Source organism: Raphanus sativus, chromosome 9, assembly GCF_000801105.2.
Source record: "Raphanus sativus cultivar WK10039 chromosome 9, ASM80110v3, whole genome shotgun sequence".
NCBI classification, from domain to species: domain Eukaryota; kingdom Viridiplantae; phylum Streptophyta; class Magnoliopsida; order Brassicales; family Brassicaceae; genus Raphanus; species Raphanus sativus.
Window position 1 is genome coordinate 22,258,506 of NC_079519.1, and position 22,285 is coordinate 22,280,790.

General features: G+C 36.6%; 3 protein-coding genes, 1 non-coding gene and 1 pseudogene across 6 annotated transcripts; 3 read left to right on the plus strand and 2 right to left on the minus strand.

Annotated features, from left to right (window-relative positions):
* Positions 1-143: 143 nt before the first annotated feature.
* On the plus strand, positions 144-2,606 carry LOC108826674 (protein ACCELERATED CELL DEATH 6). Its single transcript, XM_018600053.2, is given in 3 exon segments — positions 144-585; positions 587-1,564; positions 1,652-2,606. Coding segments are annotated over 3 exon segments (1,866 nt in total). The 5' UTR covers positions 144-360; the 3' UTR covers positions 2,315-2,606.
* On the minus strand, positions 2,517-3,899 carry LOC108825000 (protein ACCELERATED CELL DEATH 6-like; annotated as a pseudogene).
* A 1,339-nt stretch (positions 3,900-5,238) lies between these two features.
* On the plus strand, positions 5,239-5,310 carry TRNAF-GAA (transfer RNA phenylalanine (anticodon GAA)). The gene has a single exon. It is a non-coding gene; the product is annotated as a tRNA-Phe (tRNA).
* Positions 5,311-5,581: 271 nt separating this feature from the next.
* LOC108827519 (protein STABILIZED1) lies at positions 5,582-9,496 on the plus strand. 3 transcript variants are annotated; one of them, XR_001945688.2, is made up of 3 exons: positions 5,582-8,714; positions 8,792-8,899; positions 9,020-9,496. XR_001945688.2 is itself a non-coding variant. In XM_018600930.2 (2 exons), exon 1 carries the CDS (start codon positions 5,668-5,670, stop codon positions 8,710-8,712), a length of 3,045 nt encoding a protein of 1,014 aa, XP_018456432.1. In that variant the 5' UTR covers positions 5,582-5,667; the 3' UTR covers positions 8,713-8,714; positions 8,792-9,496. The 3 variants fall into 3 exon arrangements, 1 of the variants encoding a protein (XP_018456432.1); XR_008938975.1 differs by having other exon boundaries at positions 8,792-8,898; positions 8,979-9,496; XM_018600930.2 differs by having other exon boundaries at positions 8,792-9,496.
* A 10,308-nt stretch (positions 9,497-19,804) lies between these two features.
* Positions 19,805-22,226, minus strand: LOC108825938 (uncharacterized). The gene is made up of 5 exons (XM_056995224.1): positions 21,506-22,226; positions 21,226-21,446; positions 20,935-21,148; positions 20,674-20,851; positions 19,805-20,399 (listed from the first exon to the last, which is right to left on the minus strand). Exons 1-5 carry the CDS (start codon positions 21,596-21,598, stop codon positions 20,155-20,157), a joined length of 951 nt encoding a protein of 316 aa, XP_056851204.1. The 5' UTR covers positions 21,599-22,226; the 3' UTR covers positions 19,805-20,154.
* Positions 22,227-22,285: the final 59 nt, after the last annotated feature.

A 22,285-nucleotide genomic window follows, 5' to 3' on the forward strand; every position in this document is an offset into this window, starting at 1 on the left:
TCCCACGATTGCATGTTACTTACTCTATAGGACAAGACAGCTGTAGTTGTTTCCTGCTATATTTGTTGTTTAATTTCTCAGAATACCTTAGCATATACAATCAATAATAGTCCACTATTAGTACATATTTCATATGAGTAAGATTGGTACTACGAATGTATAGCTTTTTTTTATGTCTTTATCCTTTTTAAAAATTCATGTTCTGAAGATTCCCAGAGTTTTATATTTACAAGCATAAGCTCTCAGCATCTTTGAGGAGGTCAAGCTTATCATTAAAGAAGAGGATCATCTAGACTGCTGGTTTGAAAGTCCAACAAGTAAGATTCAGTTTATGTAAGATTCAGTTTATTTACTACATTTATGGATCCTGAGACTTATAGGGCAGTGGTTATGGGTAAGGTGCAAGATCTTGAAAAGATTATGCAGGAAAATGAGATTCCTATTCTTGATCAGGTCACTTTTCAAGGAAACACAATTCTACATCTCGCGGCCATCTACGGTCATGACCAAATAGTTAGGCGTATTCTTGACCATGAGCTAAACGTTCTTAGAAGCTGGAACCCTAACTTAGTTGGTAACTTTTTCTCCAAATTTCTCCCATTATCAGACTCTTCTTGTGAGACAGAACTCTGAAGGAAACCTTGCTCTCCATGAAGCAGCTGCTGCAGGACACGAGCTTATAGTTGACTTTCTGATTGAATCTCTAAGGCGTCTTCCACAAGATAGAAACATTGTGATTGGAACAGAGCAGATACTAGCTGGGAATATTTTGAGTGTGTCTAACAGTGATGGGTTTACTGCATTGCATCTCGCCTTGAAAGGGAACCATGTAGCTGTTTCCTTGCAGCTTGTTCGGGAAGATCAGAGCACTTGCTTTCTTTTGGACAAGGAGGGTTTGTCTCCCTTGTATATGGCGCCTGAAGCTGGACATGTTTCACTTGTAGAGCATATGTTACAGGGTCTGAATGCAAGCTTTGTTGGCAAGTCAGTCGTCTGTGCTGCATTGAGAAGCCAGAATCTTGATGTTCTAAGAGCTATATTGGAGAGTGACTCAGATCTGGTAGACTCTAGGGATGAAGATGGAAGAACTCCACTTGCCTTTGCAGCATCCACTGGATATGACATAGGCATGGAGCATATGCTAGCTAGATGTGGGAGTTCTACGCAGATTGCTTAGATAAAGAACGAAGATGGTTCTTTCCCTATACACTCAGCTTGCATTTCAAGTCGCAACTCAGCTCTTAAGGTGATCTTAAAACACCACCCGGACACAATAGAGATGCTTAACTCAAAGGGACAAAACGTTCTTCATGTCGCTGCTGAAAATGGGAATGCAGGAGCTGTTGCCTATCTGCTAAGAAAAGCTGACATCAAAAGGTTAATCAATGAACAAGATGTAGAAGGAAACACACCGTTACATCTAGCCAGCATAAACTCTCATCCCAAGGTTGTTAGTCTCTTCATACATGATAACAGAGTTGACTTGAAAGTACTAAATCACAAAGGGTTCACTACTTTGGATGCAGCTGAGGAGTATATGGCTGCGATTCCTTCACTCCAACAGGTATGTAATTTTACAAACATTCTCACTGTGTCCAGAGCTGTTGTGAACAAAAGCTGTTGACATTACCTATGTTATATGTATTTTCAGTGGTTGATATGGGTGGCATTGGTGTCTGCCGGTACCACTAGAGCTCCACGTGTTCATCTAAAAGCAGACAGTACTACCACAGATGAGGACTTCACCCTAAAGATGTACAAGGACAGAGTTAACACTCTTCTTGTGGTGGCAACACTCGTGGCTACAATGGCTTTTGCTGCTGGCTTGAGTGTGCCACTAGGTTATAACAGCACAGAGTTCAAGTCAAATGTGAAGCATTCATACAAAGAATCAGCATTTCATGCTTTTGTCATCTGCAATAGCATCGCAGTATATAGTGCTGTTATATCAACGGTTGCTCTTATAGGGACGCAACTGGCTGACATGAAGTGCATGCTGACCACCTTCAAGTTTATTGTGCCACTTCTTGGGTTTTCTATTATCTCCATGTCTTTGGCTTTTGTCGCAGGCTTATACCTGGTCTTGGGACAGCATCATTGGCTTGCAGTATTTGTCTTGGCTTCAGGAGGTTTCTATCTCATGGCTCTGCTTCTGCTCATCATCCCTTACGCTTCGCCTTATACATTTAGTCCTCTAGTTTTCCGCTACTTTTTACGGTTTCCCTTCTCAATGTTGGTTTTCTTTGCATACTGGCGAGATGGAACTGATGGGGAATGCTCTTCACGAGTCTTTCGTTGGTCATTTATTGGTTAAAAGAGCTAGACTTGAAAAAAAATGATCAACTCCTTATCTCATGATTTTACAACTTTGAGTTAGAATTCTGCAGTGCTGGTTGTAGGTGGACTAGTTACAGCAAGTTAGCATTGAAAACCACATTGTATGTTTTTGTCTTTTGACTGTGTTCTATAAGTTTCAAAGCGTATTCTTATGTTCTTTAAGACTTCAACTATTTGTTTCAGTGTTCTTCTCTTACTCTCTGCTGTGTCTCTTTCTGAATTATGTAAGATGTGGATGTTGGAGATAGTTTTATATGGGTTAATGCAAAGTAGAGAATTCAAAATTTTCTTTTAATAGCAAGAAAAATACAAAATAAGCATTGTAGTTTATCTTTTTCAGGTCAACTCTGTTGTCCCAAGTAAGCATACTTGTAACTTTACGGTGCCAGTTTTTTGCAGCCAAATGCAGAAGTGTGTTCCCACCACATTTTGCTCATTAATCAACTTATCCAAGTTTTTATCCTTATAACATTTTAGTATAAACTTGATGATTTTGAGTTTCCCATTCTTTGCTGCAACATGAATAATATTTTGACCGTTTCTATCAAGTAACTCTAGTGCCTCTGGACAACGTTTAAGAATTTCCTCAAGAATTTGAACTTGACCATACTTGGCCGCCATATGAACTGGAAACGATCCATCATCATCGCTGACATAAACCTTGTCTAGATCTTTGTCCAAAAGAAAGCAAATACCTTCATAATATCCTATGGATGCTGCAAAGGAAACACAAGTCCTTCCTTCATCTCTCAAGTTCATTAGAGTTGCGTCTTTATTAAGTATAGCGGCAATGATATCTGTTTAAGAAAATAGATTTTGGGATCAAAGAACAAGAAACTTAAAAGGTCTAGTTATGAACAAACCACCTTTCCTGTTAACCTTCAATGCAGCATGGACTATGGATCTCCCTCCAACCTTTGAACTTAAATCGTGTATTCCATGACACATTGTTGTCACGAGATTTGCCTGTCCAGCTTCAACAGCAAGATACATGGGAGAAAATCCATTACTGTTAGCAACAAAAGACAAATATTGCTCTGCAGAGACCGAACAGGAAGCCACCAGCATATGCTTCCCTTTCAAGGCAACATGCAAAGCAGTGTCTTGGTTTTTGTTCTTGGCAAAATATATCTTCTTTGCAACACCTAGGTCACTAGAAGATATATTTTTTATGAAGTCAAGTAGCTGCAACATGAAGAGCAACTTCACCCATTAGATTTGACTTCATTAGTAGACCTGGGCAAGCATTGATTAGAGAAAGCACTAGGCTGGCATGACCACCGGCTGCAGCAAGATGAAGCATTGTATTTCCACGATCGTCCACTGAGCTTGGTGTAATCTCAACGTAATCTCTCAGGTAATTTTCATTACCTGCTCTTACTGAAGCAATCGTCTTTGGATCCATAAACACTGGTTTCGTTGAAGAGAGTAGACAAATCGGGAGAGTGTGCGGATTTAGGAACGTTTCTCGGGTCAAACACTTGGTTAAAGGTTGGGTTAACCCTTGACATTGGTGCTGTGTCAGGCCTTCCCATTGATGAATGATGATTCGATACCTGAAAGTATTACTAGATAGGTAGCAGTTTGAAAAGAACCACTCATGCTGTATGCACTAGATATCAAGAGTAGCTAGAAAGCCTTTTCTTGTACAAAATGCCTAGCACGTAGAGACTTAAGAACATTATCCTAAGTCCTCTATGGCTAGTCTGCTATCTATATTCGTATAATCAGTTAAGTATTAATTGATAGATCGATTTCCATATATAAGAAAATGAAAGTAATCTGTTGGTTGATCTATAACTATTACAACTAGCTAGAATATAATTAAAACTATAGAATTAGAAAGTCAAAGAGGATTGTGAACTCATGCCTGAAAGTGATCCATACCACTACTTTCTGTTTTGTCAAAAATAAAATAAAATGCTGCAGACTTGCAGTAAAACCATGCTTGATTTGTTTTGAAAGTTATTTAGAATTAGTGAAAGCAAAGAACACATCTGTAAAGCTTGAAACCCTTTTGCGTGTTTCACACTGCAGCAAAGAGTGGGAAAGCCAGATCCTTTGCTTTCAAGGTATTTCAAGACACATTATAGGAAGAATAATCATCTGATTGAGGAGCAGGATGAGGATGGAAATACACCTCTGCATCTACCCGCCATAATCTGGCGTCCTGGACATGTTAGGGACGGACGTTACTAGGCTTTTTTTCAAACGGTATCAAAGTCCTCAAAGTAAAGAACAAAGATGGCTTGAGTCTCAAGCCTTGAATCTTATATTTTCAAGATGGTTCTTCTACCTTCGTAGTCATTGTCATCCATCAATGTAAAGAACAAAGATGGCTTTTTTTTTCAAACGGTATCATCCATCAAACATCATCAACCATCATCATCACCGAATCTTATATCTTCGAGATGGTTCTTCTACCTTCGTAGTCATCTTCTAGGTTCTGATTCTCCGATTTCCAGGTTCTCGGTGAACCTCTGGATTGGGTTTATCTATCTACACTAGGTTTCCTGTCTCACCACTTGTTATTGCGAACTTAAATCTACATTCCAACTACATTTTCCCGGAGGTATACTCTAATATCTCTATATATACACACAATGCAACTGTTATATTTCAATATCAATCAGTATATGCCTTTTTGCTCATAACTTTTTTGGTCTTCTTGGAACGTTAGAAGAGACTTTGATGTCTTGATGGTCTAGTTATTCACTTACAAACCAAGAGGTTATGAAGCAGATCAGAACTAAGATGCTAACATGCTAGATGATTTTGACAACCATATTTATGGTAGTATTAAGAGATGTTTCTACGTTAGTAGCTAAACTTATCTATCAATTGACCTAAAGCACAAGAGTTATTACATCTAAAAGGGAACATGTATTTAATAGTCAACTTGCGGGGATAGCTCAGTTGGGAGAGCGTCAGACTGAAGATCTGAAGGTCGCGTGTTCGATCACGCTCACCGCATTTTTTCTTTTAAATTAATTCCGAAAATAAACGTCGTCGTTTCTAAAACTTCAAGTAGGCTTTACAAGAACGGGCTCAAAATAGCCCACTACTATATATTATGCGACCGATTGTTTCGTCCTTTATAAGCCGAGCGCTCGCGTTATTGTTAAGAACGGCTTCAAAAGAGCCCGTATCCAAGCCCACTAACACATATTGAACCGCCTTGGCTTAAACCGACTGTTTCGTCTATTATAAGCCGAGCTCGCCCTTAATTTTTGCCTAAACCGTCTGTTTCGTCTATTATAAGCCGAACTCGCCCTTAATTTCTCTTCATTCAGTTTTTTTTTAAAGCATATCGACTAAAAGTTACAAACGATGGTGCTCCTCTCGATCCCGAACGGGAATACTCTCTCCATCGACGTGAACCCTAACGCGACCACCATCTCCGCCTTCGAACAATTGATCCACCAACGCACCGATCTCCCTCAACCCCTCCTTCGCTACTCCCTCCGCATACGAAACCCTAGCCTCCTCGCCAATCCCGATTCGCTCCTCCTCTCCGATCTCGGCGTCTCTCGTTTCTCCACCCTGATCATCCACGTCCCTCTCCTCGGCGGGATGCAAAGCGCCTCCGCTCCTCCCGTTCCCCCCAAGCCCCGTCTCGATTTCCTCAATTCGAGGCCTCCGTCGAATTACGTCGCCGGTCTAGGTCGTGGCGCCACGGGATTCACCACTCGTTCCGATATCGGTCCCGCTCGCGCCGCTCCCGATCTTCCCGATAGGTCCGCTGCCGCGGCTGCGGCGCCTGCTCCGGCGGAGAAGGCGGAGGAGGATGAGGAGGCCGAGGAGAAGGGGTACGATGAGAACCAGAAGTTTGATGAGTTTGAAGGGAACGATGCTGGTTTGTTTGCTAATGCGGAGTACGATGAGGATGATAAGGAGGCTGATGCGATCTGGGAGTCTATTGATCAGAGGATGGATTCGAGGAGGAAAGACAGGAGGGAGGCGAAGCTCAAGGAGGAGATTGAGAAGTACAGAGCGAGTAACCCTAAGATTACTGAGCAGTTTGCTGATTTGAAGAGGAAGTTGCATACTTTGTCTGCTGATGAGTGGGATAGCATTCCCGAGATTGGGGATTACTCGCTGCGTAACAAGAAGAAGAAGTTTGAGAGCTTTGTGCCTATTCCTGATACTCTTTTGGAGAAGGCTAAGAAGGAGAAGGAGCTTGTCATGGCGTTGGATCCGAAGAGCAGAGCCGCTGGTGGTTCTGAGACTCCGTGGGGGCAGACTCCCGTGACGGACTTGACTGCTGTTGGTGAGGGAAGAGGTACGGTGCTGTCTCTGAAGCTTGATAGGTTGTCGGATAATGTTACAGGGCAAACTGTTGTGGATCCTAAAGGTTACTTGACTGATTTGAAGAGTATGAAGAAAACTACTGATGAGGAGATTTACGATCGGAACAGAGCGAGGTTGTTGTACAAGAGTCTGACTCAGTCGAATCCGAAGAATCCCAATGGATGGATTGCCTCAGCTAGAGTTGAGGAGATGGATGGGAAGATCAAAGCGGCTAGGCTTATTATTCAGAGGGGCTGTGAGGAGTGCCCGAAAAACGAAGATGTTTGGCTTGAAGCTTGTAGGTTGGCTAATCCAGAAGATGCAAAGGCGGTGATTGCAAGGGGAGTTAAGCTAATTCCCAATTCTGTGAAGCTATGGTTGGAGGCTGCAAAGCTGGAGCGTGACGAGGAGAACAAGAGTAGGGTGCTGAGGAAGGGACTGGAGCATATTCCAGACTCGGTGAGGCTATGGAAGGCTGTGGTTGAGTTGGCTAATGAAGAAGATGCGAGGATTCTGCTTCACAGGGCTGTGGAGTGCTGCCCTTTGCATCTGGAGCTGTGGTTGGCACTTGCGAGGCTTGAGACATATGATAATTCAAGGAAGGTGTTGAATCGAGCGAGACTGGGACTTCCTAAGGAGCCGGCTATTTGGATTACAGCTGCTAAGCTTGAGGAAGCTAATGGGAACACCTCTATGGTGGGGAAGATTATTGATAGGGGTATAAAGGCTCTGCAGAGAGAAGGGGTTGTTATTGACAGAGAAAATTGGCTGAATGAGGCTGAGGCATCTGAGAGAGCCGGGTCTGTCGCAACATGCCAGGCAATTATCAAGAACACTATTGGTATTGGAGTTGAGGAAGAGGATAGAAAGAGAACTTGGGTTGCTGATGCAGAGGAGTGCAAGAAGAGAGGTTCCATTGAGACTGCAAGAGCAATATATGCCCATTCTCTTACTGTATTCTTGACCAAGAAAAGTATCTGGCTTAAAGCGGCTCAGCTTGAAAAGAGCCACGGGAGTAAAGAGTCCCTTGACGCCTTGTTGCGTAAGGCTGTGACATATGTCCCTCAAGCTGAAGTTCTCTGGCTCATGGGTGCTAAAGAGAAGTGGCTTGCTGGAGATGTTCCAGCAGCCCGTGCTATTCTACAAGAGGCTTATGCTGCAATTCCCAACTCGGAGGAAATCTGGCTTGCTGCTTTCAAGCTGGAGTTTGAGAACAAGGAGCCGGAGAGGGCAAGAATGCTCCTAGCAAAAGCAAGGGAAAGAGGAGGGACTGAGAGGGTGTGGATGAAATCAGCCATTGTTGAGAGAGAACTTGGTGACGTAGAGGCGGAGAGGAGATTGATTAATGAAGGATTGGAGCAGTTCCCAAGATTCTTCAAGCTCTGGTTGATGCTTGGGCAGCTCGAGGAACGGTTCAATCATCTAGAACAGGCCCGAAAGGCTTATGAATCTGGTTTGAAGGACTGTCCAAAATGTGTACCTCTGTGGCTCGCGCTCGCTAATCTTGAAGAGAGAGTGACTGGGCTGAACAAAGCTCGGGCTATTCTCACCACGGCTAGGAAGAAGAATCCTCATGTGGATGAGCTATGGTTAGCTGCTATTCGTGTTGAACTCAAGCATGACAACAAGAAAGAGGCAGAGCACCTGATGTCAAAGGCTCTCCAAGAGTGTCCTCAGAGTGGTATCCTTTGGGCTGCGGATGTCGAGATGGCACCACGTCCTCGCCGGAAAACAAAGAGTATGGATGCTATGAAGAAGTGTGATCGTGACCCGCATGTAACTGCAGCTGTTGCCAAGCTCTTCTGGCAAGACAAGAAGGTGGAGAAAGCCGGAGCGTGGCTTAAACGGGCTGTGACCCTCGCCCCAGATATTGGTGATTTCTGGGCGCTGTATTACAAATTTGAACTTCAACATGGCAATGAAGAGAGCCAGAAGGAGGTCCTTGCCAAATGTGTAGCTTGTGAGCCGAAGCATGGTGAGAAGTGGCAAGCTATCTCAAAAGCGGTGGAGAATGCACACCAGCCTATCGATGTCATCCTGAAGAAAGTCGTGATTGCATTGAGCAAGGAACAGAAGGCTGCTTGAGAGTAAACAAACATATTCCCTTTTGTTTCCATGATCATCATACTCTGCTCATAGCACATGACACCTTTTCTCTTTGCAGGCTCAACTTTTAGCTGTTCATGTTTTTTCTTCAGTAACGAGAACTAATAATGATTTGATGGAGTGTTTTCACCAGATACTTAGTTCACTGAATCCTTCAGTCTTCTTTGTGAGTTTCTGTGTGCTATTGAACCTTTTTTATTTCTTATCTTTCTTGGTGTATTGACGATCATTTGTTGTTCCTTTCATGCCTTGGCCTTCCTTGTCTTCATTGGCGTGTGTGTACTAGTCATGAAATCCAACTTCAAAGCTTCTTTAGACAGTGTAAGCAACTAATAACCCCTGACATAATTTTTATAGTTATTTATCAACGCTTATTAACAAGACTGATTGTGATTAGTAAAATCCTAGGAGAATAATATTAAACCTCCTGCATGTTTAAATCAAACAACTAGTTTCTTGCTAACTTCCCACAATTTATTTGCCTTCTCTACGACACTGGCTTCTTCGGGAGGGCTGATTCTCAAAACAAAGTCGAGCTCTCGTACCAGCTAAGTAGACTCCGGACTTGAAAGTTAAAGAGCCTTGTGTTTTCCTCAACTACAGTATGTGCTAAGCCTTAGCTAACTAGTTTGGTAGTGCCCACGTTTTGTTAGAGACTTGTATTACAGGTGGGTTTTTTCTAGTAGTTTTCCCTAGATCGTTGTTACGTGCATAATATTTTGTGGAAAGGCAGGAAGAGAATCCAAATAGTGGTATTAAGATTTTTGAACAGTCTAAAGTTCTGTCAACGCTACCAGGGTTGGATAGAAATTAATGGCATCTCTGAAACAGCATATAAACTTTTGACGTTCTCCATTAAAATCAGAGTCACATTCCTATACGCACTATCTGCTACGCACTAGCTGCTCCTGCTTCTTAGTCTCTGTAATGCCTGAACCTGTCGCAGTCAATAGTTGTGAAGCTCAGGATCAACTTCAACATGACACAGCTGACTTTTTGGCGGTTAAAACTACTTGCAGATCTATAGTTCCATAGGAACTGGACTGCACTAAATATATAGCGCCAAGTCAGAGACAATCCCACTTGGTACGACAATTGGACCATGCTAGGCTGTATTGTGCTCGTCAGTGTCTCTAACCATACATGTTGGTGAGAAAACCGAACTTATCAACTTGTAGACTTGGAAGATAGAGGTCTTGGATATGATAGTACATAGTGTGTTTTGACAGTACCAAACGTCTAATATACTCGAACAAATGAATCACAAAAGCCCACAAAACCAAAAGACAGATAAGAATCTTTTGGTCTACTTTGAAACCAATAAGCATCGCCACTCATTGATCAGCTGCTGGGAATACATCACAAAAACATAGAATGATGACGGGAATCCAAGTACATGGGGGCTGTCACCAATGCGTCATAATAGTGTTCTAAAGTTATTACTGGTACTTGTATTGCAAGTTCGTTGGAACAAAGACGACAAAATGCAGGAGGCTTATGTATTAGTCCAGTGGGAAATGACAAAAAAGGCACCCATCAATATCTCTATTAAATTCCCAATTTTTATTTCTTAAAATTGTGAGATCACCTTAGTTCTCTATTAAACAATGACTAAAAAGGTGGTATTTGGTCACTGACAGACACGTTAAAATATATGTTATCAAAATATCTCACTGATCCAGTGAAGGATTTTAAAGGGGATCCGGACCCGACCGCATGCATCGAATCACATTCTTGATATGGAGATAATTTTCCACAAAGATAGGTTCTATTCTAGTTTTAGTTTCAGACATGATTGAGGATTTGAGAAGAGGTTCTCTGGTACTTGTAAATGTTGCCTAAACCGCCAAATACAAAAGAAAATACTGATGAAACTTGGCAGTTTGGTCCGGTCATTTTGACTTCGAAATACTGATGAAACGCGTCAATAATCCTCTATTTTATAGTCTAAACACTCTTTTACAATAAAATCTTCTTTAACCATATACTATTTCTAACTTCCAAAATGTTGCAACAAAATGATTACTTTCAAAATAAAGCAATTTATTAGGGAACCTTATTGGGATAAAGATTCACCTTAAGATAAGGATTGACTGCTAATAGATAAGTTAGATCATGCTAATAAGAGAACTACCATTAGGATTAGGATATAACTTTCATTGTTGTATAAATACATTGCAACATTTTCGTTATTCAATACAATTATACAGTTTTTATCACAGTATCTCTTTACACAATTATATTCAAGATTCTATGATGTAAAAAAAATCAAGAGTAGGTTTCGAATAAATTCTTCAATTTAATCACAGTTTTGAAGAGAAAAATCGAATAATACATGAATGTTCTTAATAAACGGATTCTAAAGTCTTCCACTATGAGGGCTCTCATAGTCTCATGTACTACACACTACTAATATATTTTCATAATAGAGAGAAATAGAATGATAACATCAAAAATGTGCTTAGTAAGCAGATTCAAAAGTCTTCCACTACGAGGGCTTCCATGTACTATACTACTACAAATATCTTTTTGGTATTTTCTTTTACATTTCTAGAAGCCTGATACTATTATTATAATTTATAATCTCTATTACTTTTGGTTCAGTTCAAATATACTTTTTGAACTACAAATTTATAAACCAAGAGAGCAGGTGTAAATCTAGTCCTATATTAGATAATAACCTTTTGTCTATAACTCTAGTTTCTATAGACTCTTTATAAGATTATCCAAGTTTTCAGTATATTTTGCTCTTAAAGAAAACATATGCCGACTTAAGATGGACCCCAAAATGGCTACCAAAAGCAGAACCAAAAAAATAGAAAAATAGAAACTAATCCATTATGAGGTTTGTGATCATCATATGATGATGGGACGAGAACATGTTCGGTAACATTTTTCCAAAAAAGATAAAGAAATAATGCAAACAGATAACGCTGTTGTTGGTCTAAGTATGATGCGCATAAACAGAAGAACTACTACGAGTGGAAACATATCAAAACCGCATATTTGACTTTGGTACTATCAAGTGTTCGTGTCTTGTTGGTTGTTGAACTCTCTATTATTTTCTATTAAATATCTTGGAGGTGGGGGGCTGTTAGACGTTTGTGCTCTTTTCATTTCTCTGTGGTATGGTTAGTAGTTTATAGTTGATTCTATTAGATAAGACGTAATGTGAACTATTCTTGTATATTAATTATTATCTCCTCCTGAGTGTTACATAAAACCGAGATCAATATCTAAACAAGATAAGGTATTTAATTGGTCCAGCAATTCAATTTAATTACGATGAAACAAGTAGATGAAATTTCAGTGTAGTTGGTTTTGTAACTTTTTTAGTGAATTGTATTGGTTCTGTTCCAATGTACGAACTAACTTTAACTTATACAATGCACTTGAAATATATTATTATTTCTATTTTTTCTAATTTTAAGTATTCTGAAATTTAGGTCTAAATAGTTAAGGTTATAATTTCTTTTAATCTTGGATATACTATGTTACAAGGATATGATCCGTGCCTTGTATGGGATGTGATTATTTTTAAGATATTAAGACGTTATGTATGTTTATTTTGGATATCAGTTTGGTTTTGGGTTGTTTTCGGGTTTTAAGATCTTATGATATAAATACATTCTAAATTCATATTTATTTTTGTTTGTTCGGTTAAAATGGTTGAGATTTTTGATTTTTTTTTTATAAACTAAAGACTATTTGTATTTATTTGGTTTCATATTATATGAAATTTAGACAATTCTAATGTAAACCAATTGTTTCATATTATAAATTATGAACAAATTCATAATAAAATCAAATTTATATAACTATTGAAGAAAACAAAGAAATGCTTGTATAAAAATTCATTTTACTACAATTTGGTTAGTGGTGAAATGAAGATTTTTAAATAATTATATTCTATATTACGCATGATCTAGAATCCTCACTTGCAGTGAATATTTAGTTATATAAGTGCTAACTTCAATGTGCATATACCGTTAATTAATATTGAAATAGATGTTTGTTCATATAACAAATGAAAGTTTCAATTCTTAAAATAAAATATACTTAGTCATTACAAAATATTTTGTTTTAAATGACAATTAAATTATATATGTAAACAGTTGGAAAAAATTATATTCATAAAAAATAACATTAATACATCTACACATTGAGCATGCTGAATTTAATTCTTACAATGTGTAAAACATAAGCCTAATTAATTTTTAACAATCAAACATTATATTTCAACATATATTTTTTAATTGGTCATGCGTAAAACATCTTCACAACATACGAAAATAAAAAAAACTTGAAACTTAGACATGCTTAAATAAAGTAGACGAAATTTATAAAATTTATTCAGGTGAAGAGTAAAGATGCCTACTTTGGAGTCGATAAGAACCATTTCAATGGTTAGACCACTACCAGTAGAATACGGCTTCCACAAACGTATGATCTTCACCCTAATCTTCTACATTGACTGGAATTGTTTCAAATCAGTCAGAGAAGTAATCAAATCCATTATAGGAGAATGAGATAAATTTCTATGGTTTCGGGTTTGGTGAATGAATAAAATGAATGGGAGACCCAGTCTTATATATATTTACTATGCTTTTCTTTCAAGTCGCATTGTATATTCAAAAATCTAGAATTGAGTGGCATATATTTTTATCTTGGCAATCACTCATATGACAAATTTATGCCATTTAGTATCATTAATTAACTTTTCTAATCACTCAAGACAATTAAATATTGTCCAAAGCTACACGCAGACGGTTGGTTTAATTGGATTAAACGGTACAATTTTTGATGTTGGTTTAATATTATTAATCATAACAATATAATTTTGATCTACGGCTATTGCTAATTTTCGTTCTCTTCAAAACAAAAAAAATTAGGTACATGAACAAACACTCACGTAAAGAACATAAATATATATAACATCAAAAAAAATTGGATAACTTTACTCCAGTAAGACACAAACACTGTCTTCTCCGTTGGCTATAGAGAAAAAAATTAACAGTACTTACATGCTTATGAGACTGTCTTTAAAAGATAGATTACTGTTTTCTCGATTAATATTATAAGAAATGTATACGCAATAATGTTAGTCTATCTTCTATACACTGCTTGCCAATGTGAGAGAGTAACATACAAAACATACACAATATATAATACCGTAACATCCTAAAAGCAGTGCAATTCGATCTGAGGCAGGAATTTGTGCAAGAGTACTTTGTAGCAAAGCAACATGCACAATACTAAGTAAAGTTACATAATATGCATTGTTAATCATGGCTTTGCCTACGATCGAAGAACATGCATGCTATTTGCGAAACCAACATGGTTAGATAATCATGGCGTTGATTGCAATCAGGACAAACTCGAATGTGAGCTTTGTTTTTCAAAAAAATTTATCGTCTTTTCCATAATCGTAAATAAGGAAACTATATTTTGTAGTAAAAAAGAAATTCTGTGAGAAGCTCTATAAACTCGTCACGTCAGATTCATGGTTCTAAAACTCTTCTCAAGCCGCCACGTGTCAAAGCTAATGTGAAAGCATTTAAGACAAATGCATCCCTTTTAATATATAGAAGATTAAAAACTCCGGAAATATCACAGACAAATCTACAGCGGATAATTTTACTTGCCTTATGAGGATTCACGTCTAACTGAATCACTTAAGCCGTTATATCAGATCCACTCTTGATGGTACTCTTTGCACTATACTGCAAATCTCTTGTAAGCCGTCTCTACATTAATTTGCATAATTATGTCTTCTCCAGGAATTGAAACCTACACCTTGTGAGGGATTAAACTCACCTCCTGATTTTAGGTCAGGTTATAGTTTAGGAAAGGATTAGGGAAGATAATCGTGGACTGAATCCCGTAAGAACTTAAAAGATGAATGAATGCTTTTATTGATGATTTTGGGTAAAGAATATGTGTTTACAAAGATGTTTCTCTTGACGATTACAAAGATAGCAAAAATGCCTTAGAATTGATATGAATAATCGTGAAAATGAATAAAAGTTGGATTCCATTTTTCTTGAGTTTCTTTCTCTTTAAATAGCCTCAGGTCCCGCTTGATCGTAGCCAACTGGTTCCCGAGATCTTCTCCGTTTGTTGAGGAATCCGTGATAGCTTCCCTTTGACCAGGTCATGCGCTCCTTCTGTTACGACGTGAGCTTCCTCTTCATCGTGATCTCTTCGAAGATTGCCCTTAGCTTTCAGCCTCCGGCTCCGCATTAGACCTCTGTTTAGGTCTCCGAAACGTGTTGGGCTTTGACTCGGCCCAATACTTGTTTTAGTTTTACTATCAGCTAGCGGGCCATATTCGGGCCCAACAGTTGCCCCCAGCTTTCGAGATAAGACTTCTTACTCGGGAGCTTAACCTAGCCGTTGGACCTCAATCTTTTCTGTTGAGATAATGATTACTATCTATATTCAACGAAGATATGATTCGCTTGAATTGACGGTTTAGATTTCTTTTGATGAAATCAACGGCTCGGATGAAAGAGGTTTTTTTGAAATATTCGCTCCGATTATCGAGACTTGACAAGATATAAAGTAGCTAGCATTAACTGCCGCTGTCCATATTCTCCACGCCTCCACTCGGTTTTCAAGGTAACTCCTCCTCCACTCTTTTATTTTACTGCGTTTGTTTTTTTTTTTTTTACTTTCATCCTTCGATTCACCATTGATCCTCTGCGAAGTTCTTAGAGTTCTTAGTTCCTAAGAGATCTAGTTAGCTTGTTCCACCTTTTCCCTTTCGATTCTCCTTACCTCTCTCTTTAATGGATCCTCCGAAAGAAGGTTCCGGCGAGACCGGAATTTCTACCTCCGGCAAACGTTTAATGAAAGTTAAACAGGAGATCGGTGAGAAAATGAAAAGAGACAAGAAAGAAGCCAAAGACTCAATTGCAGGAAGGGTCTCCAAGCGGGTGAAGAAGAAGGATGCTTCTGGTGGGAGTGCCTCTGTGGGACCTAACTCGCCTTCTTCATTGAAGATCCAAGAGGTTGTTAACCTCATGGTTCAAGCTTACGGTCAAAAGGAGTTGGCCAGGGTTTGTTCCTCCGACGAACCCCCTGAAACCGCCCCGGAGGGTTGGTTTTGCATTCATGAGAAATATATCTCTAAATGCCACCTCCGGTTTCCGCTCCCAGACCTTTTGTTAGATCTTCTTGACCATTACCAGCTGGCCCTCTCTCAGCTCTGTCCCTCTGTTATCCCGGTGATAAATGGTTTCATCACCAAGGCCAAGGAAGAAGGGGTCGCTGTTGGGCTAACCGAGTTGATGAGTCTTTATACGATCAAGGAGAGCTCTAGTAAGGATGGTGGCAGCGGTACCTACTACCTTCCTTGTCGTCCTAGGCTCGGTCTTTTTAAGTCCTCCGGTAGTGATGATGATTGGAGGAAGAAATATTTCTACGTCAAGATCGACCCCTCAACAGTTCCTGTGGGTCGTGCTCTCTCGATTACTTGGTCCGATATAACTGGTTAGGAGTTTTAGGAACGTGCTTTGCTTATATCGGATTATTTATAAATTTTGGTTCAGATAACTCCAAGTTCAAATATTTAGTTAAATTATCTAAGAATCAAAAATAATTTAAATATAACTTTACATTCTCAAAATTTAACAATAACAAATATGTATACTCCCTCCGGTTTCTTAAGATAGAGTTTGAGAAAAAATATTAATATAACTATAGATATTTTATGTTTTCTATGAAAAAATTTTAAACTTCTAAAAAATAATTGACCTTATTGAATTGCTATTAGTTAAAAATTATTGATAATAGAGAAAGTAATGTATAGTTGAATTATGTATGATTAAATACCTGATATATAATAACATAAAAATTGGTTAGATTTGAACATTTAGGTGAAAAACATGTAGATATTTTGAATATTTCTAGTGTTTTGAGTGTTCTTGCTATTTTCAAATAGTTACTTGTGGTTATTTTTAGATAATTTGGATATTTTCATGTACATTGAATATTTTATAGATATTATCTTAAATAGTCAATACATATAATTGTAATTTTTATATTTTCAGATACTCAAAATTTTTGTTTGAATCGTGTTTAGTTTCAGTTTTTCTGATATTAAAATTTTAAATTCGTATGAATACTTTATCAGTTTTAGTTTAAACTTTGGTATTTATTTTCAGATCGAGTTCAGTTTGATTTTTTACAGATCGGTTATTTTAAATTTTGGTCCTAATTTATATTATATCCTAGGTTTAATTTTGGTAAATGTGTAAGTTCGGGTCGGATTCGAATATGACACATCATTTTTGGTTCTAATTTGTATCACATACTAAAACGTATAAAGTAACAATATATCATTCACATTCGGGTTATATTGGTTCAGATTGAATATATCCGAAGTTAAATCTAATATTAAAAAACAATAAAAATAAATATGTATTTATATAATTGAATAGTTAGGTACTTACTTAAAATTTAAATACTTATTTTTAGATACCACTTTAAAAGACATATATAATTGAATATTTGATACATATTTGGGTTTTAAATATTTATATTTGTGATTATTGGACATTCGGATCGATGTTCTGTTCGGGTTCTGATATGTTTCATATCATCCTAAAAAATCCATTCGGATACCTTTCATATTTCGGACTAGATATGTATCAGACTTTTTTTTTGTTTGAGTTTGGTTTAGATTTAGAATTTTATGTCTGACCTACTTTAAATAAAGAAAAATACGAACATATTTTTATCGTTATCAACAATAGCTAACAGGGTTGATGACAAGAAAAAGCAATAACTAACAGGGCCCAGCTCCAAAAAAAAACATGGATCATGTTCAAAAAATTTAAATATGTCATATATATGTGTGAATATTTTTAACAAAAAGAAATATGTCCTAACTCCTACCACATGTGAGCATTATCTCTAAACCGGTCCTTACTATTAACGGTATAATCATATATTAGTAACGAAAAAGAAAATTAAGTAGTGGTCGGCATAAAATCTATATTATTAAAATAGAAGTACACTTTGAAAATGCCCTTAAGTTTTTGAAGTTATTTACATTAAAATGTCACTGAAGTAATAAATTAATTTTCCTTATTTATAGTTGTCTTTTCTGATTTGTAAATACATTTTTCTTAATTATAGTTGTCTTTATTGAATCTATATTTAAGTATGCTTGTATTTTCCTATATTTAAGTATACTTGTCTTTATTGAACATATATTTAAGTATGCTTATCTTTTCCTAATTTAAATAATAGATTTAAGCATTTAATGTATTTCTTTAATTTAAATAATAGATTTTCTTAATCAAATATTTACGAAAATATATTTCCAATATACTTCATTTTAACATGTTAAATATTTTTAATATTTATTGGTATAAATAATAAAATAAAAATCACACATCATAATCAATTTATATAATATATAAATAAAATATAAAATAATTTATTCATATATTATTAGTATAATGGTTTCATAATATAAATATAATAAGTTATAAATGTTGGATTTGTTTATATGATACACTGTGATATAATAGACGATCAAAATCACAAAATATAATTATTCAACGTAATAAATAAAATTGTTATGTTTTAAAATGTTTTATTAATAATTATGTAATACATTTTAATTTAAATATATATATATATATATATATATTATACCATTAGTACAAATAAAAATTTAAAATGAAAGCAAATATTTATACGGTCACGGATCAAACTCTAGAAATAAACAACAACATCGCTAAATTATTTTTCTTTAACAAAATTATTTTGATAGAAATATTGTTCCAAATATGGTTTATATATTTTATGTATTTATAAATTTATTTTATTGGGATGCTAAGATTTTGAAATTGGAAAAAAATATGACCCACCTCTATATTATTTTTATTAAAAAATTTAAATTATGTATCAAAATATTTTATTAAGCTTTTAACTTTAAGTTTTATTATAACTGCAAAAATTAATTTTCAATCGGAATTTATGTGCAAATATTACAAATTCATCATCTAATATAAACACAAATTTAAAAACAGAAAATAAATACCCGTCTGGTCGGGCGGGTCAAGGTCTAGTGAAAATTTAAATTAAAAGTATTGGTCATTTTCGGAATTAGTACCTCTTTGAGTTTTCAGAACATCGACAACGTGAATTCAGGTCAAGAAGAAACCCCCAAAAATCGTTTTCTTCAATTCTATAGATTGTCTCTGTTTGCAAGTAATGAAGATAATCAATAACTATTAGAGCTCACTTAGTATTATTTATTACGGGAAAATGAAATGTGCCTACCACGTAATAAGTTTCCTTTCTAATTGTTAGCATATGATTCGTTTTATTAAATAAACAAAAGATAAACAATATGGAGTATATACAAGTAGGTCTAGAAAAATCGGTGGAGGGGCCAAACACTTGACAACTCCATGAAGTCAATTTTACAGTACAAGGTCCACAATCTTTAGTTTCTCTACGCCACATGTTTGACGATCTTGTCCTCAAAAGGTCCCACTTTTTCCAAATTGTTTTAAAGATTTGACAGAACTGAATCAAACAGAATTAACAGAGAGAGATATTAATCAAATAATCACAAATATATCTGAATAATTTTTATATCTTAGTTTATGAATCCAACCGAAATTAAACTAAAATAAATTAAAATATTCAATTTTTTGCTTTAATATTTTAAAGTATGAATACTCGATGTATTTGCATATTTAAATTTGAATATTCCAGTTCAGTTATATTTTATACTCTTTCTTGATTCTAAATGAATTTAAATTAATACACCAAAATTGATAGATATATTTAAACACTTGGATTGTAAGAAAATTGAATTTTTATTTTTGTTATAAATGATTAACTGGAAATCTATACAATCTACACAATCTAGTCAATCTGTAGTCGATTAGGTATGTTTTATATTACATAATAATTGGTCATATATATGGTTATTTAAGGTTATTTAAGGTTGTCAAAAAAAAAAGGTTATTTAAGGTGATATTGCACAATTAGATAGGTGATTCATTGATCAATAAAGACATAAATGGTTGAAGACATAAAACAATTACAAAGATAATCAGATGGTTATTACTATTTCATTAAAATGTTACTGAAGTACAAGAACAAGACCCAATGTTATCAAGAAACAAGAAGCACTCTTTATCAACATTTCATATGATATACGACATCTCCCATAGATAGGACACAAAACCTATTCTACACCTTAAAACGCAGCAACCCCTTTAAAGGAAAGGCTCAGTGAGCGGTTTGAGCCTCCTCTTAACCGCTACTGCTGCTTCAAACATGGTTATTGCGACCAAGGAAAAAAAAAGTAATCTCCTTTTCACTTGAGAGAAACATGTAAAACAAAAAAAAAAGAGATGAGATATATAAAAACAAATCTACAGTTGTAAATCATCGGTGAGCCATTCTTGAAAAGTAGTTGAAGTCATGGTGTTGGACTCTCAGCTGTTTTAGCCAAGAATCAGCAACACTTAGAAGCGACAGAACTCGTTCTTGATCTTGACCATGATGGTCCTCCGAGAGCCAAACATTGCCTTGCATCTTGTAAGTGGCTAACCCGAAAGGAAGCAAAGTTACACCTTCCCCTTCCTTCCGAGCCCTCTCCTTCTCCCCGCCATTCTCTTCTGGCTCCATATCTGTACATCAAAAGACCATAACTGTTACATTTTCCCAAGATATAAACCAAGGCCGGTTATGAGATTTTAGAGATTATAGACGATTTAGTAAAAATTATAATAAAAAATATTATTTACAAATTTAGAAGTTTGTGTTTATGTAACTTTTTTGGAAAAAAAATTGGAAACTCTCTAGGTCAATGTTTACTTGTCTATATCCATGATCGGACCTGGACCTGGACCAGGACATAACACATCAAAAGGACTGAGAAGATTTGTAGTAGTAGAGTAGTACCTTGGAAAGAAGATGAAAGAGTGTGATAAGTGAGGAAACAAGTAGACAAATCTTTGATGGTCCTTCCCATTGGTATATGGTAAATAGGGTACCACGCTACAGCCATCCAGCTCGCCGGGGAAAGATCTACGCTTCTCAGCGACATCAATCCAGGGTACCTTCGAGCCAACTCATTGATCTGTAACCATTTCAATAAGTGACATTGAATGATCAGATCATTATAACCTGAGAGGAGCTGGCTGCACTGAGAGAGTTAGTTACCTTATCCATGAGAGGAACTCGAGCATAAGGAGCTGATCTCTCAAAGTGTTGAAGATAAAGATAGCCCAAACGATCGTTAGGATGTAGAATAGCGTCATGCTCAAGTCCTTCATCAGAAGCAGCACTTCTTGAAAGCTTATCACTTTCGCTCTCTTCACTATATGAATCACTAAACGAATCTCTCGTCTCGCTCTCCCCATACTCAGACTCATCCCTAATCAAAAAGGATCAAACTTTTCAAATATGAACTTCCCTCAACAACAAAAGGGTTCCATGATCTAAGTGTAGTACCTTAACCGGATCAGTGAAGAGCGAGAGATGAAGATCTGAATCGCAGAGAGATAAGGAACGTAGTATTGAACAAGAGATTCGCCGTTAGTGAGACGAATGGGAACACCAGCTCCATAAGCACTCCATTCATCGTAACAATCCCACAGATCACTCAATCTGAAAAACTCAACCTTTTCTCTCTCTGATTGATGCCAAATCCGATTCAAACTCCTAACCTCCGTCTGCAACAAAAAAAAAATTAAAAAAAACCATTGAGAGAAACAGAGGAAGTTTCACAGACCTTGGGGAGAGATTGGGGAGGCACTACAGGTGTTGTGCAATGAAGGAAGCGGTCAAGGTTCGATTTTTTCATTGACCCGTTTCCAAACACCATGATTCCTTTGTCTCTAGAGAGAGAGAGAGAGAGAAAGAGAGAGATTGGGTTTCTTGATTCTTCTTTGAAAAACAGAGAGAAACAGAGAGGAACGAGAGAAGAAAGAGATGGGTGGGGAATTTAAGAGGAAGACACGCAAGCGAGTGTTCCAGTTTTGACGTTAGGACAGCTTAATTTAAGGGCAACGCAATTTACGGACAAGAAATGTTTTTCTTTTTTTTTTGTCTTTTTTTCTCAAGAAAAAAAACGAAATTTGCTGAGTTAACTTGGAGAAGAAAGAAAAGTCGTTTTTTTAATATATATATTTATGTGGAGAGCGCTGATTTCACGGGTTGTTTTGTATGTTTTTATGATCGAAACGAGATAAACAAGGTTAAGGTTGCGATCGATAAGTTCTCTGCGATGATACCCGAAAGAGATGAGAAAAAAGTGCAGACTTGACAAAGAAAAGAGAAGACCCAGTTTGTCAAAACAGAGTTTTTTTTTTGTTTGATTGATGATGAAAACAATTTTTCCCGGAAAACGATAAACTTTCTCGGAAAGAACCAGAGGAGTATCGGGATAGGAAACAGAGACGAGGTTATATATATAAGGTGAGAGATAGAATAGAATCGATTTGCTTTCTCTTCAAAAATTCTTTCTTTTACTTGATCAATATCCTCTCTTTTGGGTTTTTTCTTTTCTTTA